Consider the following 23244-nt stretch of genomic DNA (forward strand, 5'->3'; position numbering starts at 1 on the left):
TTTGAACAGGCTGACTACCAGGCATACTGAATAATTACTTCCCTTCTTATATACTGAAAGAAAACTAAATTCTCCGGTTATCTTGAAACAATCTGAATAGACTTTTTAAAAACTCTGTATCTAATTTAGGTCTACTATTAGCTAATCCAATAATCTACTATTAGCTAATCCAGTAATTCCACTTTTATATATTATTACTTTTTAGCGAATCCAATAATTCCACTTCTTATATATTATTTATATGTAAATATCATTATGCCCTCTGGGCCATCCTCTTTAGAAAAGATTCAAATTCTTTCATTTGATGAACTTTAGTCCATTCTCCATGAATCTCTTTTTTCCTACTCTGTAGTTTGTACTTTTGACAATTTCCATGTCACTTGTATTTTTCGCTCTATGAATATTCTTTCTAAACTAAGCCTTATTAGGCCTACATTTTCATGTTTTAAAACAAAGTCTATAGATGACTCTGAAGCACTAACTTTATTCTTTTTGTTTGTTTGTTTTGGACACAGTCTCCCTCTGTTGCCCAGGCTGGAGTGCAGTGGCGTGATCTCAGCTCACTGCAACCTCTGCCTCCTGGATTCAAGCGATTCTCCTGCCTCAACCTCCCGAGTAGCTGGGATTACAGGCATGCACCACCACACCCAGCTAATTTTTGTATTTTTAGCAGAGGTGGGGTTTCTCCATGTTGGCCAGGCTGGTCTCAAACTCCTGACCTCAGGTGATCCACCCGCCTCAGCCTCCCAAAGTGCTGGGATTACAGGCATGAGCCACCGCACCCGGCCACTAACTTTATTCTTAATAGCAATGCTACTGCCCAACATTTAATACTAAACATTTAATTAAAACTAAACAGCTAATATATTTGAATGGGAGACTGCTGCCTCACCACAGAAATTAAATTTCATAAAAGGGTTAAAATTTACCTTGTGTGTAGGCATAGTCATCTGATCCAGAACTAGAACTTCTCTGATATTTATGGCTTCCCTTTTCTCCCCCAGAGCCTGGTATCACTGAAATGGGCTGAATAGGTTCTGGTGCTGCAGAGCGCTCTTCTTGGTCCACTAAATTTAAAAGATTTTCAGTCGTTGCTCGGCCTACGGTAATTTTAAAAACTGTAGTTGGGTTTGGTATCACTCGAGGAGATGGTGATGGAGTACAAGAAGGTCCAGTTGGCTGTGTATATGTAATATACACAGGATTAACACTAAATGGAGGTTTTGGTTGACTAGATATCCCTCTTGAAGGAGAACTTGAAGGTGGCGTGGTGGCTGTGTACAGTGAGTGTTGATTCCGTGGAGATGGTTGATTACTGATGGGTGAAGGACTCCTATTAATTGCTGTCCCAGGTCTTTGAGAAGGTTCAACTGTAATTTCTATCTTCTTCATGGAACCTTTGGATAAACTAGATGCTGTGTATGGAAGATAGGCTACTGAATGGCTTCCCTGTTTCTGATAGCTGGGAGGTCCTTGTTGATATGGATGGGGTGGAGTAGTTGAAGGACTAGGTGGCATAAAGATGTGGCCCAACTGGGAAGGTTGCACTTGATGCTGTGGAGAGCTGAAGGGTGAAGGACATTGAGAAGGAGGTGGTGAATGGTAAGCAGACTGAGGGATCTGCTGCTGTTTGGGAGAATACTGAGAAGGTTGATAGTTCTGTTGGTGTGGATAAACAGGTAAAGGACGCTGGCTATAGTGAGGCACTGGGCCCTGTGGTGAGGACTGCCACGGCGTACTCTGAGGAGTTTGTCTTCCTGATGAACTCTGAGATGTCTGTCTAATATAAATAGAACCAGGAGACCCATAGAGATTGCTTGGAATTTGTGGAAGAATTTGTAAAGCTCTTGGTACAGTCTGTCCAGAAGGGAGGTTCTGGGATACTGTAACAGTAATTGGATTTGTACTATACCGAGGTATGTGCATGTATGAAGGAGGTGGCGGTGGTGGTGAAGGCCCTTGCATAGCAGACGGATTCATTCCTGTTTGCATGGAAGATGGCTGTTGAGGTGGTTGTGAAGGAGGAGTAGCTGCACTTCTGTTCTGTTCATTCATAAAAAATGGATTGTAGTTGGGAGTAGCAGCAACAACAGCTGGAGCTGAGTGTGGTTCTTGAACTAAACATATCAGCTGTTTACCTGCTGCATGCTGAGGATCAATATGTCCATCACTTGAGCTATGTACCAGTGTTCGACCACCATTAAGTTGGGCTCCATCTCCTGGGTGATAGCTACTAGGAGAATGGATACCCAGGTTAATATGTAAAAGGCGATTTCTATTCATCCTATTGTCATCTGGACTATGGTATTCCATATATAAGTATTTGCTACTCTCCTGGGAAAGGGCTCGGCAACAGGCTTCAAGATTGTTGTTATTCTAGGGGAGAAAAATGGTAAAAGTAACATTGGCAACATTAACAAATTCTAATAGTGGAAGTCAGGCTTTGCCAGAGAGTTATGCAAATACTACTGTCACAGAATAAATAGAGAGCAGTATTTTAACCACAAAAAACTTCATGGTCATCTATCCTGAAAAGGAGACCCAAACGATTCATATTATTTTACAAACATTTAGCTCACATTACTAGTACTACCACTACTGCTACTGCTACAGAAATGTAAAGTACCTACTAATGAACACTGTGACTCAACCCCAAGTTTTCTGACTCCAAATCCAGGACTCATTTTATACTTGTTGCATCTCAACAAATTAAAATGTTGGGCTTATCTCGGATTCACCACAATTGCTGCAATATAAGTATAAGTAATATCCATTATTAATATTTAAATTGATAAAAAACATAAAAATAACCATGCTTTAGTTTTTAAAAGGCACTAAAACCACAAAAGGAGAAAAAGAATTACAATAAAATTCCTCAAGAGTTAAAACAATAAAAATTCTAAAGCAGCCCTCATTTTTCTTTTACCTAAATTTATCCTTGAATAACTTCAACTGTCTGAACCATTATGTAAGATTTAAGCAAAACGAATCAGTATAAAAAAAGTCCATAACTTGAACTATGGGTCCATGACTTTGCCCGAGTTAGGGTAATTTAATTAAAAACCTGGTGTCGACTGCCTTAATTAAATTCATTCATACTCTCACGGTCTCAAAAGTTTTTACCCGCTGAAAGGTGTCTTGGAATACTTTCAAAATCACTGAAAGATCTGAATTGTTTAATTCTACATTCACAAAGAAGGTAATAGCAAACTGACACTTTTGAAGTTCCAACTGACAGTAATCAGACTAATAAAAGGTTCCCTCTTTGTAAAATGTTAATTTATCATAAAGCAGTTTTCTATGGAAATACAGAATTCCAAACTATTTTACTAGTGTAAAGCACATATTATCCACTACTTTTGAAGTAATCCATAAAAGTTTCCCAATTATTGTGACCTTCTCTGTAGTTCATAAATATACACACAGATATGTACATGCATAGATATTACTATATATTTATTTTAGGAAAAGTACATTTTATATAAAAATGAAAGGAAATAATTCATTTCTGCTGAGAACCAAATGAAGTTAAACCTAAAACAGGACCCATAATGTTGTAATTTTAGAGTTGGGAGAACTCCTATTAGAGTTCATCTGCTCCAATTCAACGCACATTTACAGATGAGGAAAAAGATGCCTGGGAAGTTACATGGCTTGACAATAGGCACTTAACTAGTTAACAGAAAAGCCAATTCTAGGTTCTTATTCTCCTGAGTCCCAGTGCTCTTTCCACATGGTAATTTCAAGGGAAAGGATGTCTGGCCAAAAGGACATTATTAAACTGGAGCTTTAGGAAGTTTAAAAAAAAGTCAAGCAAATCTTTACAAAATGAATTCTTAGAAATTTAATGAATTGGCTGTATTAAAACTCTATAGATCATTTTAACCTTTTCTTTATATAAAGTTTTTGATACTAAAATTCAAATACTTTAAAAAATGAGATCATGCGTGTAAAACATTAACATTCTACCCAGATGATAGTAACAAATGGTAATTATAATCAATATAGAAAATTTAAAATTCAAATACTTCAAAAAATACTTTGAGTGACGGAAAGATGTATTAATTGAAGAAAATCATTACAACTCAAAGATTTGAATTATTTTTACCTTGCTTGAAAATCGTATTGAGCAAGGAAGGGAAGATATTAAAAACAAATTTGGAGCCAAAGGATTCAAACTGATTGCCAACTAGAATGTGTCACTGACAGACATCTGAAGGAAAAAAATATGGAAGGTGAAATAAAGTATTCTTTTTTTTTTTTTATAGACCTATGGACTAGGGGAAAACAAAAACTAGAGAGTTTCGTTTGAAACATAAGGTAGTCATGGATACTTTACCATCTGATATTTTTATTAATAACCCTGAAATTCCATGTTCTCTACACTGAGTTAGCCTACTTAGTATTGTCACAAAAAGGACCCAAATTCAAAATGATATAAAGTTGGAATTGTCAGCATATCTATAGTGACAAGTTGAGTAAATTTTCCTATGAAGAAAAATTTAAAAACCACAAAACCAAGATATTAAAGTATTATTTTTATAGAAGTACTGTACAAAGAAAACTACCAGAATAGATTCTAATGTCACATTTGACTGTTAAATGTCTTTAAAGAAAAATAAGGATAAAAAATGTATCAAACAGTAAACATGAAGAAGAAATCAAAATCATTTCAGAGGTAAGAATTTTTAAGACATATAATGAACACTTTTGAAAGGAATGAGGCAAAAAAGCATCATATTCCTAAAAAGTGATCCTAAATTGAGGATGATACACCCCAGAGTGAGGCTCTAAGGCTTGCACATTAAATGCAAACTGCTGAGCTTCGTACATTTTAATGTGAATAAAGCAGTTTTCCAGAGCCAGTAGGTGGTAAATCTCCATACCAATATATTTTATTAATCCCAAAGGAAGAAAAAAGTGAAAGACTTAGGACACTGTAATTATCAACAAATGTTCACTGAGCTGAATTTGAAGTTCTATTTCTTCAGTTTAGTTAAATGGTAATGAAAAATGCAGGTAATAAAGGGCTAAGTGAAATAAAACAAGGTCAGGGCTAGGTTGGGCCCTAAGATAGGTGAGGAAGGTGATTGCTAGGAAGTGGTTTAAACTAAAAGCTTCATCCTTATTTGGTTTCACTCCGGTGGGAAGTGTCTTTGCTCTACCAGAAACCAAAATGGGGCTAAAGTAAAGAGCTGAGATTCAGGCTGGGAATGTGTGTGAGAAAAAGCAAAGGCAAGCTGTAACACAAAAACCATAAGCCCAAAGCTCTAGACTAGTAAAGGGCTTGCAAACAAAGGAAGCACCTCTGTTACCATCATTGTTCTCTGAGTCTCTATTTATAATTAACCACACCTGTATATAGGTTTAGGTTATATCCTGAGCTGCTCACACTGCCATAAGGTAGAGTTTGAACATGAGTACTGACTGTGTGTGAGGAAGACCAGTGAGCATGGTAGAAGTACTGCTGCCCAAAGTTAAGCAAATAGGTAAGTGCCATAACCCAAAACACTAAGATCCTGTGAAGGATTATATAAAACACAACAAGGGGACAGTGGGACAGGGAGATGGGGTACAGGGAAAGTGGTAGGCCAACTTCTCTGTTTGTTGTCCCCTGAGTGGGAAAGACACATTCTATCTTCGAGATGAGATTTAATTCAATGTAAGACACACAGCAAAACAAAGGTAAGGTGAGTGAAAATGGGCTTACATTTAAAATTAGATATCGGTAAGGATTTAGCATTAGAAAAACAGGGAGTGGATTATCTAAAGACTTTTAAAAAAAGACTCAAAAGTGTGTAGTCTAAGAAGTTAAAATGAAACATTTGAGATTCAAAATTCAACTCTAAGGACTTAGGGACTGATAGTACAACCCAAAAACTTCAAAAAGTGAAACATAAGGAGAATCTGTTTTTCTTGTTGCTACATGCTTTTATTTTCTTCTCCAATCTGTGGTTCTCAATGGTGGGAGATTTTGCCTCCCATGAGACATCTGGCAATGTCTAAAGACATTTTCAGTTGTCACAACTGCGGGGATGCTATTGTTATTTACTGGGTAGAGGCCTCGGATGCCTAGAACGTTTAGTAATTCTACAATGCACAAGGCCGACTCCCACAACAGAGAATTATCCAGGCTAGACTGTCAACAGTGCCAAGGTTGAGGGAAATCCTGCTCCAAATGTTCCCCCCAACCACACACACACACACACACACACACACACACAAGAAAACATACCTGGGTTCTAATTACATCACACATCACCAGCTCTAATAGGAAAAACTAGAACTTAATATCACTATCACTGGTAGGTAACTTACCTGTAACATGCACTGAGACACCACGCCCTCTGGAATTTCAGGGAAACGTTGTCGAAGATCATGGAGAACCTGAATATCAAGCTGTGGGCTGCTTTGCGCCATGCCAGAGCAAATGGTGGCCAAGTTTCTCTTAGGAAATGGATGTTAACCGGCTTTCCAAAAGTAATGATCTTCTAGCACCACAGTCATTTTCTATTTAAAAAAAAAAAAAAGTATGGTTAAGTCTAGTTACATATTTTACTTTATTCCTATTGATCCTATACATCTCAGTAGTGGTGGCATCTCCTCTAAGGAGGCTTCCACTGACACTCCTTCTTAGTCCTGCTGCCTTGCCTCTCCCCTCCACAATGCTGCCAAAGCAGGCTGTGCTTACCCTCACAGAAACACTAAACACGCTATACTGAAACCATCTATGCACCTAAAGGTCTCACCTATTTTAAAAAAAAACGAAAAACAAAAACCTGAAGCCCCACCTGGAATATAGCTCATTATTAAAGACAGTGAGGAAGTACTCAAGAAGTGATGGGAACATATAAGGACCTGGAAGTCAACTTGAAGAGGTGCACTCACTGGCCACATTTGCAACAATTTGAATACCAAAATAATAAAAGACAGTAACGAGTTATAAACCTGTAGAAAAGAGGGAGCCGTGTGTCCGTATCAATGAAGATAGCTAAATACATACCTACAAAAATAGGGGAGAAGGGAAGTCCCTGCTTACAGTAAAATCCAATTGGTAAACATGCAGGAGTGCTGGAGCTGGAAAAATCATCATTTTGCAGCCATCATAGTATAGACTACTTCAAGCAAGTATCATCAATGGATGCTAAATCTAGGGGAAAATCTGGATGAAGAGTAGGAAATACACACAGTTTGAAAAGTGTGTACCCAAAGCTTATTAGTTGCAAAGGGGAAAAATTTAATTATACAGTGGACAAATTGAACAACATCTTGACTGGGTGATCAAAATGATGAACATCACCAATGAGGGCCAGATGGACTGCACAGGCCTCCAGATGTGACACCATGAGAAAAACACATCATTTTATAGTATTACAGTCAGAAATGCATAACCTGAAACTAATCATGAGGAAATAGAACATTTCTCATTTTGGGCTTTTCTATTAAAAAGCGAAGGGGAAAGGAAATGTCATTTTAAGACAAAGGTTTGAAAAATGTCCCAGGTTAAAAAAGAGAGAGCCATGACAACTAAATCTTTTACCTGATCCTGATCCTATACTAAAAGGGAAAACTGTTATAAAATAAATGAGTGGATCCACTGACCAAAGTGAAATGTTGATGGTAGATTAGAAGTATTCTATCAATGTTAAATGTATTGAATTTCCTGTTTTCTGAATTGATAACTGTGCTGTGGTTACATAAGAGAATATTCCTATTTTTCGGTATTAGACAATGAAGCATTCAGTGGTAAAGGGCATGCAACTTACTCTCAAATAGTTCAGAAAAAAATATATGTACATGTGTACATACCAACATGTGTACATGCACACATGCATGTGTGCACAGACAACTATAAAGCAAATAGGAAAATGTTAATAGGTAAATTTAGGTAAAGGGTATGCGGTGTTTTCTCCTATTTTTAGTCAGTTTAAAATTATTTCCAAATAAAAAGTAAAAACGACAACAAAAACCAGCTAACGAAACAAAAGCCTGTAGCTCTACTCAAGGTCTGTGCCTTGTTCACCACTGTATTTACAGAGCCCAACTACTCAAGTATCTGTTAAATGATGAATCAATTTCACTATACTAAACCAGTCTACCTAATAAGATAGATTTGGATAAAACACTATTCATATTCAAAGAAAAATATATAGACAAGCCTTTTAGATGACTCTTGTCCCCCCATCTCCTGCCATCCCCCCACCCAGCAAATGTCAGGGGAGTGGAGTCACCTATAGAGGGCAATTTGTGAACACTTAGGGAAAAAAATTGGTTTACGCTTCTAAATCAATGGGTATATTTTTCCAGTTTGTCCCTTTTGAAAACTCCAAATCTGAAATACTAAGAGATGCTACCAGATTAACAATCCAGGATTTAATTTAAAATGTAAATTATTTCAAAGTCCTTAGTGTTAATTTAACTTTTTTCTGAATGGGGTTTGAATTATCTATCTTCCATTTTCACAGTAAAGCAATTTATAATTTCCACTGGCCAAAGGAGTCCTAGCTAGATGTATAATCCTACCAAGTCACTGAAGCTCTAAGGCAGCATGGTCCAGTAAAAATATGTGAGTCATATGTATAATTTTAAATGTTCTAGTGGCCAACTTAAAAAGAAACAGGTGAAATTAATTGTAACATTTAACCCATGTCAAAAGTATTGTTTTAAATGTAATCTACATAAAATCAGTTATTTTATATATATTTTTCAAATGATATCTTTGAAATCCAGTGTATATTTTATACTTACAGCACATCTTAATTCACACTGGTCCCATTTCCAGTGCTCAGTAGCCACCTGTAGTTAGTGGCTACTTTACTGGACAGTGCAGCTCTAAGGCTTTAGGATCTTCATTTAAATAATAGGCAACTACCTACAACTCTTAGATTCCTTAATTCAACATCTCCTTTGAGGGTATACAATCGAGTAGGCACATGGCCTAGCACAGGCTAGCTGTTCAATAAATATTTATTAGGAGAAATGGGGAGAAAAAAGGAATTCACTGAATTTAATGGTAGGGATGACCTTAACTAATCAAATCGGCTTGTATTTACAGAAATAACAGTTTTCCTAACAGGAAGTGATCCCAGTATTTTAGGTGCTAAACCACATTCAGAACACTTCATGGCTATTTAATCAAATCTTCAATAAAGAGCTTCTGAAGCAGCCAAAGGCCTAACTCCAGCTTTCCCAATGGCTCCCAAAAACGGTTTTATTCATTTTCCAACCTTAATTACAAGCCTTTAAAATACAAGGGCAATACCATTGTCTTTTTTATGAGCTAGAAGAAAAGGCAAGAAGAATCAAAACAAGGACAGACAGGCTTCAGGTGTCAAAAGCATAGGCTCCATATACTTCAGAGATCTTGAGAGCGGCCAGCTCTCACCTAGCTTTGTCAGAGCCTTCAGAAACCTCAGATGCTACTGAATCCAAGGTTACCATTATTTTTATCACTATAATTAGCTACCATTTACTGGTAGCTAATAATATGCCCTCAAAGGTAGTTATGATTATCTCCATTTTACAAATAAGAAAATGAACTCAAAGAATGAACATATGGCAGAATCATGACTCAAATCCACGCCTGCCCGCTCCAAAGTCTGTGTTCTTTCCACTGTGTCACTAGTAGGTATCAGAGACATTTCTAATGATGAGTGCCTTTCTTTGACTGGCTAAGGAGCAAACCCTCATTAAGTTTATCATTCACATAGGGAGCTAAAGGTGTGTGGTGAGGTGGAAGACTGAGAGGGAAGGAAAAAATAATTCTTGTACAAATAAGTTAGCTGTTTAAACACACAAGAAGAAAATACCTTTTTAAAAAATGGTTATAAATACTTTCCTTTGAAGAAACATGTTAAAGCATCTTTCAAATGGAAGCCAACAGCTTACAAAAATGGCTACCATCTGAAAAGATGATTAATAGTAGACTGACTTTTCACAACAAATAGGAATCTAAACTGGTAAACACATATCCTTCTTAAGGGATTATGTATGTAATCTTAATAGTGGTTAGCACTCTGCCCTGTACAAACATTCACTCACATCAGCGCTAACTGACATGAATAATCATTTAGTATTTCACAGTAATATATAACACTCTCAAACTTACTTTTTTGATAACTGTATCATGTTAAAATACTTTAAAAAAGCAATTTCCATTTTGTTCACTGGGAGGCTTTCTGTTTACAAACAGAAAATATTCCAGCCAATAAATTAAGTCAATGATACAGTTTGGATGTTTGTCCCCTCCAAATCTCATGTTGAAATGTGATTCCCAATGTTGGAGTTGGGGCCTGATGGGAGGTGACTGGATGATAGGGGCAGATCCCTTGTAAATGGTTAAGCACCATCCTAGGTGAGTCCTTGTTCCATTCACTCAAGATCTGATTGTTTAAAACTCTAGGACCTCTCCCTCACCCGCCTTGCTCCCGCTTTTGCCATATTACATGCCTGCTCTTGCTTCACCATCTGCCATGATTGTAAGCTTCCTGAGGCTCTCACCAGAAGCTGGGCAGATATTGGTGCCATGCTTATGCAGCCTGTAGAATCCTGAGCCAATTAAACCTCTTTTCTTTATAAATTACCCTGCCTCAGGTGTTTCTTTACAGTGACATAAGAATGGCCTAGTATAGTCAGTTTCCTTTAAAAACACAAAGTTTTACAGTAAAGTATTATGCTGTACTTTTGTATTTAATCCAATAGAAACAAAATGAAAACACTGTCATATAATGTCATATTATAGATGTGGCTACCATGCAGATCAAAGCATATAATCTATTCTTGTCCAAATATATCAATGTAGGCAACAACTACTAAGCAAAATACACATTGAGTTTGTTTCTTAACATTATAATGGGCTATTTTTTATACAATAAGTGCTGAATGATGATTTGTCACTTTAAAACCAGACAGAGGACTCAAGCAGTATCTAAGCTGTACAGGCTAGGCTCAGGCATGACCAAACTCCTGGGACACCCTTGAAACACCCCCACTAAAGTCCAGATGGCCACAGCTGTGGATTGTGGAGCTGTGTAGGCGGTAACCCTAGATCAAGAAAGAAGAAATACTAAAGACATAAACCCTATGATCATCACACAGTTCAGGGGCCACATGAACCAAGAGATTCTGCAGAGTTTTAAGCCTTTATTGCATGTCAGCTTTGTGAGGATTCTTTTCTTAAAGGCAAGACAGACTATGGGGCCCAGATGCTATGCTTAGCAGTGGAATCAGAGGCTTCCTTCAGTGGTGCAGCCACCTCCCTAATTCAAGACTGCTGGTAACACAAGGCACAGTGGTTTCTGTTCCTGAAAAAGCAATTGCTAGGATGTCTCCCAACAGAATTGCTCCTCCCAATCAGAGAGGAAGCTCCCCCAGAGCTCTGCTCTAATGCCACAATTCCCCACACTCTAGAAAATGATGTCGACATCTAGTGCTTTGTTTCCACAGTTTTTCCTGAGCTCAGCAAATAAACAGGGTGGTGCCATTATGGCCCAGAGTGTTTTACCTCTGTCAGAATTTTAGGTCACTTCCTGAAACAGTTATATCAGAGGTTGCAAACCAATGGTCTGTGGAATGAATTCAGCCCACAGATCTGCCTGGTTTGGCCGTCACAGTGTGTGTGTGTGTTTTTTTTTTTTTTTAAAGTTGAGCTACATTTAAAACTGGGAGACATCACATAAAAATGTACATATCTAGCTTTTCTCTGAAAAATCACGTGATCTAGCAACTGCAGGCAACAACTGGCTGAAACTAAGGTACCACTCCCCTTTTAGGAAGGACAGTTTGCCTAGTTCCTATACTCCGGAGCTGATTCCAAACACTGCAGCCTGGCCCTGCTTCACTCATCTAGATACCTGCTGGGTTTGTGACACCTGAAATGTGTTCTGCAGAAAGGTTTAAAGATACAATGGTAAGTATCAGTGTACTCTAGTGTGTCTCAACAGCATACTATTGATGCAATAATTTGGAGCACAAGAATTCCTCGTCATGCAAGACTATCCCAGGCCCCGCCCATAAAATCTCAGTAGCACCCCCTAGTGGCCTCTAGAGAGGCAATACTTTCTTGGGCTGACAGCCACTGCTAGCATATTAAGGTAATGAGGTGAGTGAGCATTTCCCAGGTTTGAAGAAAAGTTAGCCTTGTCTTGAGAGAACTTTTAGGATTGCAAAATAAAAGAATCATTAATTTTTCTGGTTGGTCTGGTCCAGTAATAATTGTTGAACAAAACACAGTATGTATATGAGTATAAAGCTTTCAAACTTTCATCTATTTTTTTGCTGCTTCGGAGGTTTTGATTTTAGATCATATTTACTGAGCCGTATCTGTGTATCAAGTACTGTGCTAAGTGCTTTACCTCATTTAATCCCTAAAATACTTCCATGAGAGAGGTAATATTATCATCCACGTTTTACAAATAAGGAAACTTGAAGTTCAGAGAGGGCAAATAAATTGCCTGTGGTTACACAGTCAACCAGTAGCAAAGCTAGGATACAAATTTAAGGTTATGCTCTTAACCATTATTATTCTGTACTACTGGCTGCCTGGTAAGACTCTGATGATGTCATAACTCTTAACAACAGTTTAAAGCAAACCTTGCTTTTAAAACAGAAGAGTTTTTGTACTACAGTGTGAATTCTTCAAGTTAAACAGTAACAAAAAGTGGCTGATATTGAGGCATAACAAATGGTCTTTTACTGGCAGAGATAAGAGTTCCATTTCAGGATTTTTCATGCATGTATGTAAAGGTGCTACCAAATAACAAGGGAGAGAGGAATACGATAGTTATTATTTCCCCTAAATAAGCCTTCTAAATAATTTATGAAACAGTCATCCTATAGGATTTTTATTACAGTAGAGACCATTTTGAAATAGTCACATATTCACTGCATCTATCTCATATTCTGTAAGTCTCAAGAGATATACTATGAGACTGAAATAATATTAAAATAATCCTCAAAAACATTTTCAATTTAAATATGGCCTCCAGAAACGATAGATTCATATTTAATTTAAACTTAACACCCCCCACAAAGAATATGTTAGCTGCCACATTAAAATTATACATAAAAATATTTATAAATATGCATAAATATATAGACTATATACATGGAAATTTCAGCTGAGAGGACATAGAGGCAACAATACCCCAGTAGCAATGAGCACACCCAGCACCCAGTTCTTGATTTCTAATTGCATTCTCTCTTTAATAAAGGGAACCAAGGCCCTGTGGAGAAATGGATGATTCTAAAACTGGGGCAGGGAATATATAGGATGAGCCTGGAGCATCTTGTAGTACCAGAAAGTAAGGAAGTACTAAAAAATCAAAATCCCATGATGATGAGGGCATGTCGAAATGACACAGGAGCCAACTGAAGGAGCTCCCAATGGTCAAAGCTGGAAAAATTTGAACACCAAAATAAATAAAGTAGTATTATATTATGATCCAACGTATAAAATAAATAGCCATGAGCCCATACTGAGATAAAGAAATGACTGAATAAATGAATGAATGATAAATGAGGGGTGGGGGGAGCCTCCCATGCAGAAAATCCCAAACAATTTACATAGATAATTCACCTCAAGGAGGTGGAGCATAACCTTCCACCTCTTAAGTGTGGAATGCACATGGTGACTGCTTTCCAAAGAGCACAATACAGGAAAGGGGTGTTTAAAAAAAAAAAAAAAAAAAAAAAAGATTACAGTGAAGAAACCTGACAAACACGTTCTCAGCCAGGTGATCAAGGTCAACATCAACAGTGACAAGTCACGTTGATAGTATGGACTGTTTGTATGATGTGATGAGAATGTGAGAATGGCACTTTACCTTTGTGGTCTTCCTCCTTAAAACCCATAACCCCATTCTACCCATGAGAAAACCATCTGACACATCCCAATTGAGTGATAGTCTACAAAATACCTGATCAGTACTCCTCAAAAACAAAAGTCTGAGAAACTGTCACAGCCAAGAGGAGTCTAAGGAGACATAACAACCAACTGTGATGGGGTTTCCTGGATGGAATCCTGAAAGAGGAAAAAAAACATGTTCAGTAAAAGTTAAGGAAATCAGAATATAGACTTCAGTTAATAATAATGTTTCAATATTGGTTCACTAATTGTAACAAACGTACCATGCTAATGTAAGCTGTTAATAATAGGGGAAACTGACTGCAGGGTATATGGGGACTCCCTGTACCATCTTCTCAATTTTTCTGTAAAACTAAAACTGTTTTAAAAAATAGAGTTATTTAAAATTAGAAAAAAAAATACCTCAAGATGGTTTATCAACCCTGGCACAGAAATTTTATTCACATCTCCAGCTCTGAAAGCAACTTCTTTTCAGTAGTCTAGAAATCTGAGAAAACGAAAAGATGGTTATCTTTTTGCTAACTTCCCAACTCAATATGGAAAATAACAAAAAACTAGTAGACTTCTGGTGCCTCAAAGTAACAGCAGACAGGATGCTAGACCACACTTTCAGGGCAGGTTGGCTCTTTCCCAAGTATCCTTACAAACTGAATCTTCTTTTCTTTTAGGTCAGAAATATCTTCTACAGCAACTAAATTCTACATTATCCCACAGAAGAGAGCAGAAGTTCAAAAAGAAAAACAAGTCCACTGCTTATTTTCTTAAGTCAACACCTGGTTCTGACTTAGCATCCTGAGCCTCCATTCTATTTAGAAAAGAGAGGATTAAGCCCAGGCCTATGAAGCATGCATATAATTTTTTTTTTTTTTGAGACAGGCTAGAGTATAGTGGCAAACTCACGGCCCACTGCAGCCTCAACCTCCCAGGCTCAAGTGATCCTCCCATCTCAGCTGCCCAAGTAGCTGGGACTATAGGTGTGCACCACCATACCTGGCTAATTTTTTTATTTTTCATAGAGACGGCGTTTCACCATATTGCCCAAGCTGGTCTCAAACTCCTGGGCTCAAGTGATCCACCCACCTGGGCCTCCCAAAGTGTTGGGATTACAGGTGTGAGCCACCACACCTGGCCTATATGATTTTTAATTGCATAGCACAAAGTGTGTATAACTTTTTGAAAAATGCTACCTCTATTATAAACCCTGTTTTCTGTTTAGTTCTGTTTAGTGAAAAGCTATATATATATATATATATATATATATATATATATATATATATAGCTTTTATATATAGCTTTTATATATATATATAGCTTATATATATATAGAGAGAGAGAGAGAGAGAGAGAGAGCGTGGGGGGGAGAGACAGAGAGAGAGAGAGAATAGTAACCTTATTCACTTATTTTGACAGATGAGCACTCTCTCTCCCCATTTAGAGATTATCCGCATTCTCAGTAAACCTAGTAATTCAATGTTAATATTATCATTTTAGGGCATATATTGGCTTTTATCAGAGCTATCATACATACAAGTTTCTAATTGATCTCCTGAGTCAACTTCATTTTACAACCACAGTAGAGCTAAAATAACATACCCTGTGTTTATATCATACATTTAATTTTGCAGTTTACCAAACTTTCTTATTTTTTAATTTCTCAGTTACTTTGATTATCCAAAAAAAAAAAAAAAACTAACTTCAAGTATGAGCAAGAAGCACTGTGCACTGACATAAATGCTGTTTCTACCATGTGTAATACTTTTTTCTACTTTCTGATACAACAATGCGAAATCCACCCCACACTTTTTTTTTTTTTTGAGATGGAGTTTTGCTCTGTCACCCAGGCTGGAGTGCAATGGCACGATCTCAGCTTACTGCAACCTCCGCCTCCTGGGTTCAAGCGATTCTCCTGCCTCAGCCTCCCGAGTGGCTGGGATTACAGGCACCCTCCATCATGCCTGGCTAATTTTTGTATTTTTGTAGAGATGGGGTTTCACCATTTTGGCCAGGCTGGTCTTAAACTCCTGACCTCAGGAGATCTGCCCACCTTGGCCTCCCAAAGTGCTGCGATTACAGGTGTGAGCCACTGCGCCCAGCCTTTTGTTTGTTTTTTGCCATCCCACATTTATGTTAACCCCCTCCTAAATGCCTACAAAGTTTTCTCCCTTTCATAAATGCCTATAAAAGTCACTGTGTGTTGATTATCACTTTCAGCACTTAGTATATTAACTTTTTATTCTCCTCTAGGATTTTTCACTATAAATCTTGAGAACAAGAATCAAACATGCTCTTTTGGCTACAGTGCCTTGTACACACTAAATATTCAATATAAATGACAAAACATAGGCCTTGAAAATAACTGGAAATCTAATTTGCTCTGGTCAAGGTGTTTTAAGGTCTTGGTTGCATCAATTCCTAAATGACGTTATTTTAAAAGAAAGATAGAACAACCTATTGGTGACATATGCCAGAAGCAGATCATCTGCACATTTTATTACTTAAAGAGATTACTTAGAACAGTGTTTTTCAAATGGTGGGTTTTGACTTATTAATGTATTGTATAACAAATGTACTACGTGATGACTATAAGGGGAAAAGAAAAAGAAATAACAGAAAATATCGAAGTGTTTCACATACAGTAATGGCAAATACTAATTCAAAAAACTTGTTTCAGGTATGTGCGTATGTACTAGATCACGATTAAAATGTATTTCTTACTGTGGGTTTGAGAAATAGTGACTTCAAATATGGTGATATATTTTAAGTTATACAAGGAAAAATATTACTACTTTCCCTGTTACCTTCTTCTAAATAGATGGAAGCTTGCTGATTAAGAAGCAAAATGGAAGTACTGGAGAAACCCTCTGGATATGACAGTTGAAATGACTTAACTCTTCACGTTATGAATTTCTGTGTGATTTCTCTCAAGTGCAGCCTAGATGTGTTCATGTAGCATCCTCACATACCTATAGGAGGCTCCTGCCTCCTAATATATTTAAAAGATTTTTTTTAAAAATGAATAATCAGTCTCATTAACCCTGAAATCCAAGATCACAACTATGGGAATTTCCTAGTGGAAGAGTTTGAAAGATTAACAGAAATGCTATTTATAATCATTAACTAAACAATTTCTAACCCATTGCCCATTCATTTAATAAAATCTAAGCTTGGCGATACAGAAGACCCATGTCCTTGTAGTGAGAGAAACACTGGCAGTTATAATAGAGTGGGGTTGAGTTCTATAATAAGTAGTCAGAAAAAGAAACAAGGTAGAACAAAGAGAAGGAGAGCTGAGGAAAGCTTCAGGGAAGAGATGACATTTAAGCTGGATTACAAAAAATAGGTTTTTTGTTTAAAATAAAAACAATAGAATTATAAAGCTGGAAGAAACTCCACATCATCTAACCCAGTAGTTCCCAACCAGGGGTGACTTTTCCCTGCAAGGGACATTTGGCAACGTCTGAAGATATTTTTGGTTGTCATACTAAGGAAAGGTGCCACTGACATCTGACAGGCAGAGTCCAGAGATGCTGCTTAAACATCCTACACTGCACAGGACAGCCCCTGACAACAGAAAATTATCCAGCCCAAGATGCCAATAGTGCCAAATCTGCAAAACCCTGAACTCAACCCAAATACAAACATTTCACACAAGAAGATAACTGAAGGCTGGAGGGATTTTAAAACTTGTTAAAAGCCAAGATTATTAAACGGGTGTCACAACATCTTGCCTAAGTATTTAATTCACAGCACATACCCATGCTGGATACTAGGAAACAGATGTTATAAAAAGTGAAAACATTTTCATAAGGTAGAAAGATAAACTATGTAGAAATCACGGCTGATATTGTTATGTAGTCTTTCCTGATACAGATCTACCAATGGTTCAAAGCAAGAATTATGGTTACAATACCACTAACAAAATTTGTTCATAATACTGTATTTACCATCTGCTTAATTCAGTTATTTAACATGGATTTGAGAATAAGAAAAATTACAAAAACTAGGAAGTTGGAAGATTCGTATATCCCACACACATCTAGTTATTTCTTGGGGGCAGATCTTTCAATCTCCACCAGCTCCAATGCTGGGGATCTGGCACCTGAGTAGGATTAGCCCCTTTTATTCAAAATAAACTGCTAAATTACCCTTCTATTTTCTGGTGAGGTTTCTAATAGCAAATGAATTGTCCAAAGAACTTGTAACTCCCACTAGCAGTAGTAGTAGTACTAGTACTAGTAGTAGCAGTAGCAGCTGCTGCTCTTAGGGCCTAAATCTAAACACATGAAATCACTTGGACATCTTTTATTTTGTCATCCTTGCTCTTAAATGCACAAAGGACACGGAATATAAATGGAGGGGAGGGTGTAAACATGTTAACAGTAATATAGATTCATTTTCAAAAAAGAAATATACTCCTTACCTCCAATTTTTCAACTGGTGAAAATTCAACTAAGATAATTCGTCCAGTTTGACACAACACAATCCACGGTCAAAAACTTGAAGAAAAGGCTGAAGACAGTGTCCTGAAAAATAAAAGGCTAATGAGGTAAGATTCAAACTGTGAAAGCTTTAAATACAACAGTATGAGCAAGTGATATAGTGTATGAATAAAAGGTCATGAAAAAGCAGGCCATTTTACTACATGAAATTTCAGTGAATGAAACTTATGTTTAATTGATACTAAGAGAAAGTTTTCCTGACTGCCTGAGCCAGCCTGCTCCTCTCTCATCACCTCGAGTGCCTAAGGTAGAGCTTTACAACAGCAGAGGGGACAAATGAAGCTTTCCTGAGATTTTAGCTTCAGAAAAAGCTAGCAAGAGGAGCTTTAGCTGCATCCCTGGAAAACCATCAGGAGTCCCTGCAGCTTCCCAAGATGTACTAGTCATTAAAATTTAATGAATTTGATTGCAAAACTGTGCTGAGGCCCTTTTAGGGCCATAGGTCTTTAAAATTTAAAGGACTCCGTGGTGAGTCTGATTTAGTCTCTGGTAAAGTAGAGGAACTTCTTAAAATTCCCATACCCCAAGTAAGCACCACACCCGCACTGCAAGCCCACAATAATGAAGAGAGTATACAATCTTTTCTTCTGTTTTTTTGTTTGTTTTTCCCTGCCACCCTACCTTTTCTCAATAGGATTAGAACTGTTCGCTCAGGATTGGAAGACCTTCCCCATGACCCAACCCACAAAAATTACTAATCTAACATTCAGGAATAGCTTTAACTTCTTCAAGAATCACTTTATCATAAGCCTTAGTAAAATAATAGAGTTATACATTTAACAATTCAATAAATGACTACATATTTCAGGTTAACCAAATAGCTCTTGTGAATGAGAAAGCAGTTTGTCCATATATAAATATTTCAGCTAATAATAGCAGAAGTGACCAAATTGAACAATCACAATTTTGCAACCTTTAATTACATAACTAATTCATGCACCAGTAATCAATGGATGCTAACAGCATTAAGTAAAAGGTTGGGCTTCACAAAGGGATCAAGCTGTCACCACTTGAACCCTCTGATGAATCTTCACAACACTTAAGGTGAAATGACCAGATGATATGTGCCTCCAGATGTGATGTAATATGAAGTGACCACAAGCACTCTTGCCCACCCCTCCAAGAAAATATATTATGAACCTAATTAAGCATATAGATCTAATTTCCGGTCCATATGAAGTAAGAGGATAAAGAAACAAGTTAAACAATACCTCACCAGAATGGCATAGTCTGAGGATGAAAAAAAGCAGACAGGATTGTTATACATTATAAGAGAATTAAGAGACTTAAGGAGTATAACCAAATACAATGAGTAGATCCTGTTGCAAACAAACCAACTATCAAAAAACGAATTTTTTTTAGACAATTAGGGAAATTTAAGGATGGACTAAGTACAGGTGACCCTTGAACAGCACAGGTTTGAATTATGTGGGTCTACTTATATGTGGATTTTTTTCAATAAAATAAAAAGTTACATCAAGTGTGCCTGCCTCTCCTTCCACCTCCTCCCCTTTTCCTGCCTCTGCCATGCCTGAGACAGCAAGACCAACCCCACCTCTTCCTCCACCTCCTCAGCCTCTTCAACATGAAGATGACAACGATGAAGACCTTTATGATGATCTACTTCCACTTAATGAGTAGTAAATATATTTTTCTATGATTTTAACATTTTCTTTTCTCTAGCTTACTTTATTGTAAGAATACAGTAATATATGTAACATACAAAATATGTGTTAATTGTTTATATTATTGATAAGGCTTCTGTTCAACAGTAGGCTATTAGTAGTTAAGTTCTGGGGGAGTCAAAAGTGGCACATTGGCTGGGCACAGTAGCTCACGCCTATAATCCTAGTACTTTGGGAAGGCAAGGCGGGAGGATCCCTTGATCCCAGGAGTTCTGGCCTAGGCAACATGAGGAGACCCTATCTCCACAAAACAATATAAAAAGGTAGGTGTGGTGGTGCATGCTCATGGTCCCAGCTACTCAGGAAGCTGAGGTGGAAGGATCACTTGAGCCCAGGGGATTGAGGCTGCAGTGAACCATGATCATGCCACTGCACTCTAGCCTGGGGGACAGAGTGAGACCCTGTCTCAAAACAACAATAACAACAACAACAACAACAACAACAACAAAAGTTCAGGTGGATTTTTGACTCTGCAGGCAGTCAGCACTCCTAACTTCGGCTTTGTTCATGGGTCAACTGTATTATATGTGCTATTAAGAACTGTACTGTATGTGCTGTATAAGATAATAACATTGTAGCTATGTAAGAAAATGTGTTGTTTTAGAGATGTTAAATTATTGGGGAGTGAAATTATGTCTTGGCTATGCCTTAATTCTTGGAAAAAAGAGGAGTAAGGAGATGAAACTAGTATGGTAAAACGTATGTAACTGTAGCATCAGAGGTTCATTGGACCTTTCATTTGTGTACATTTAGAAATGTTCAAATAAAACGTTCAAATGTCAAGTACCTACAAATAAACAAGGGTATTTGACATTCACAGGCCTAACGTAAAATAATTGTTGAAGGCTATCATTACAAGTGAGTAGCAAGGATGTTGCTGGATGCTGAAAACAATGATTTGAAAATGAGATATGAGGGCGGTTCAGAAGCAGAATCACTAGAAGTATAGGAGCATTGACTCTATTGCTGGAAAAGAAGTACAAGGCAGATAAGCTTTTTGCCCTTCTTAAGATTCAGAAGGATAAGGCAAACAAGACTGGCTAGGATTTCATCAAGAGTGACTGGAGAAGCAACAAAGGAAGCCCTGAGTGCCAAGAAAGACGGTAAATGAACTGGAAAGCAAAGACGCATCTCTTTTAGAACTGGAAAAATTGAGACATGTCTAAAAAGAGAGAAAGGGACTGTATGTGTAGGGATGAGAAAGGACTAGTGACACAGCAAGCTTTCTAACAGGGCAGAGAGGTTGGCAAATTCCAGAGCTGGTGGTACCATGTTCTAGAAATGGGGTGGAAGGCGGTGAGGATGAGATATGAAGGAGTAATCTCCCAATTGTCTCAATCTTCAGGACATGAGTCATGGGGTCAGGATATTATATGACTTACAGAAAGAAGAAAGCATAATATGATAAAACTGGGAAGTCAGTGAGCATCTGCAGGCAAGAGTTACCTGGCCATTATAGCTGAAACACAATGTTGTAATACTAACAGACAAAGAACATATGCCATTCACCAGGTGTGGGACGACAGACGAGTTACTTAACCTCTTAGGCCCAGTTTCCTAATCCTTTGCTTAATATCACACCTATCATATACTTACCTCACAAGGCTGCTGTGGGTTATTAATTTACATAGAAGGAAAAAAGTTTGTAAAGCACAATGTTCATTGATTAGGTTGTTTGAGGGTTCTCATATGGCAGAAATCTAGGAATCTCAGCAGAACTGCCTTTTTTTTTTTCCTATTTCACAAGGACAGATATATATTATACCTACATATAAGTATGCTAAGACAGAAGCTGTGATTGCAAAAGTGTAACTAGGAAAGTATTCTCTTCCATGAGAGGAAAAAATTTTAGTTGATATTATGCATCCTAATTTCAATAGCAATTAAGAGGGATTTCATCTTTTGAGTCATTCCAGACGTAGCTGAAATTTAAATAAACCTGTCCATTGTCAAGGTCTAGCAATTGACCAAGGTTGAAGAGACTTAAAATATTGCTGAGTGTTCAGGAAACAATTTACTTATATTTACGCACATACAATGTAACCTTTCAATTAAAAATGTATATAATTATACAAGTGAGTACAGCTATATAAAACAAAGCTTAAACAGAACTAGGGCTGAGTCTGAAGTCTTAGAGAAAATGACAGTCTTTGCCACTTCTAAGAAAATCCTGCCCATAAAGAGCGAACAAAGCACCTCCCTATCTGAAGGCAAGGAATAGGGTTGGTCAAAATATAAGAAATGCCTTTCTTAAAAGTGTCAAAGAGCCAAAACAGAAGGACAAAAGGGAAAATCCTCTTCACCCACTTTCGGGTTGGGACCCTGAAGGGCTGCAACTTAGAAATAAGGGTGAACCGCAATGAATCAGTTCACACACTGAATGTGATGTGGCCTTGAGTCATCTGGTTGGCCCAGGAAGGTCTCTAAAGCTGAGATTTGATTAAGCAACTCTGGATTTTCTGGATTCCCTTAAGCAGATGTACACACACACACACATACACTCCTTTCTGAAAAACTATCATCCTTGGTTTCAAATGATTTTTCAAATAATTTTTCAAATACAATGCCCAGCATGCAATTAAAGACAATCAGGCACACGAGGAAACATGATAAGATGACCAGAACAGACTCAGAAGGACTCCAAGTATTGGAATTATCAGACATGGATTTTAAATTATGCTTGCTATGTTCAAGGAGATGAAAGCCAAACTTAAAAATCTCAGCAATGACCTAGAAATCATAAAATGTGACACAGCAGAATTTGGGTGTTTTTGAGACCGGGTCTCGCTCTGTCACCCAGGCTGGAATGCGGTGGCGTGATCACGGCTCACTGCAGCCTTGACCTCTGGGGCTCAGGTGATCTTCCCACCTCAGTCTCCTGAGTAGCTGAGACTATAGGCATGCACCAGCATGCCCAGCTATTTTCTGTATTTTTTTTTTGTAGAGATGGGGTTTTGCCATGTTGTCCGGGCTACACAGCAGATTTTTAAAAGAAGCAAAGAATAATTTTATTACTGAGAAATGCAAAAACCGAAACTAAGAATTCAATAAACAGGTCTAACAGCCAATAGACACCGTTGAGACAGTGAACCAAAAGATAGGTCGGGGAAAAATAAAACGCTCAGAATGAAGAGAGGGTAAGAAACATGGAAGATACAGTGAGAAAGGTCTAATATCCAAGAGTTCATCAGAATCC

At 37.6% G+C, this 23244-nt stretch overlaps 1 protein-coding gene across 8 annotated transcripts in view; it reads right to left on the reverse strand.

Moving 5' to 3' along the window:
- The window catches only part of TAB3 (TGF-beta activated kinase 1 (MAP3K7) binding protein 3), a 61340-nt gene that overhangs the window by 25730 nt on the left and 12366 nt on the right, over window positions 1-23244 (reverse strand). For 7 of the 8 annotated variants that reach the window (XR_010111254.1, XR_010111253.1, XR_010111255.1 and 4 more), the window contains exons 2-6: window positions 18285-18387; window positions 14267-14351; window positions 13917-14020; window positions 6319-6510; window positions 930-2376 (exon numbers count right to left, since the gene is read on the reverse strand). Coding sequence is in view for 5 of the 8 variants with exons in the window: in XM_008970949.4 (XP_008969197.1) it covers window positions 930-2376; window positions 6319-6420 (1549 nt within the window). In the remaining 3 variants the exon portion in view is untranslated. The remainder of the gene's footprint in view (window positions 1-929; window positions 2377-6318; window positions 6511-13916; window positions 14021-14266; window positions 14352-18284; window positions 18388-23244) is intronic. The other variant, XM_055106294.2, reaches the window with a different exon arrangement.

This window comes from Pan paniscus, chromosome X, assembly GCF_029289425.2.
Source record: "Pan paniscus chromosome X, NHGRI_mPanPan1-v2.0_pri, whole genome shotgun sequence".
NCBI lineage: Eukaryota > Metazoa > Chordata > Mammalia > Primates > Hominidae > Pan > Pan paniscus.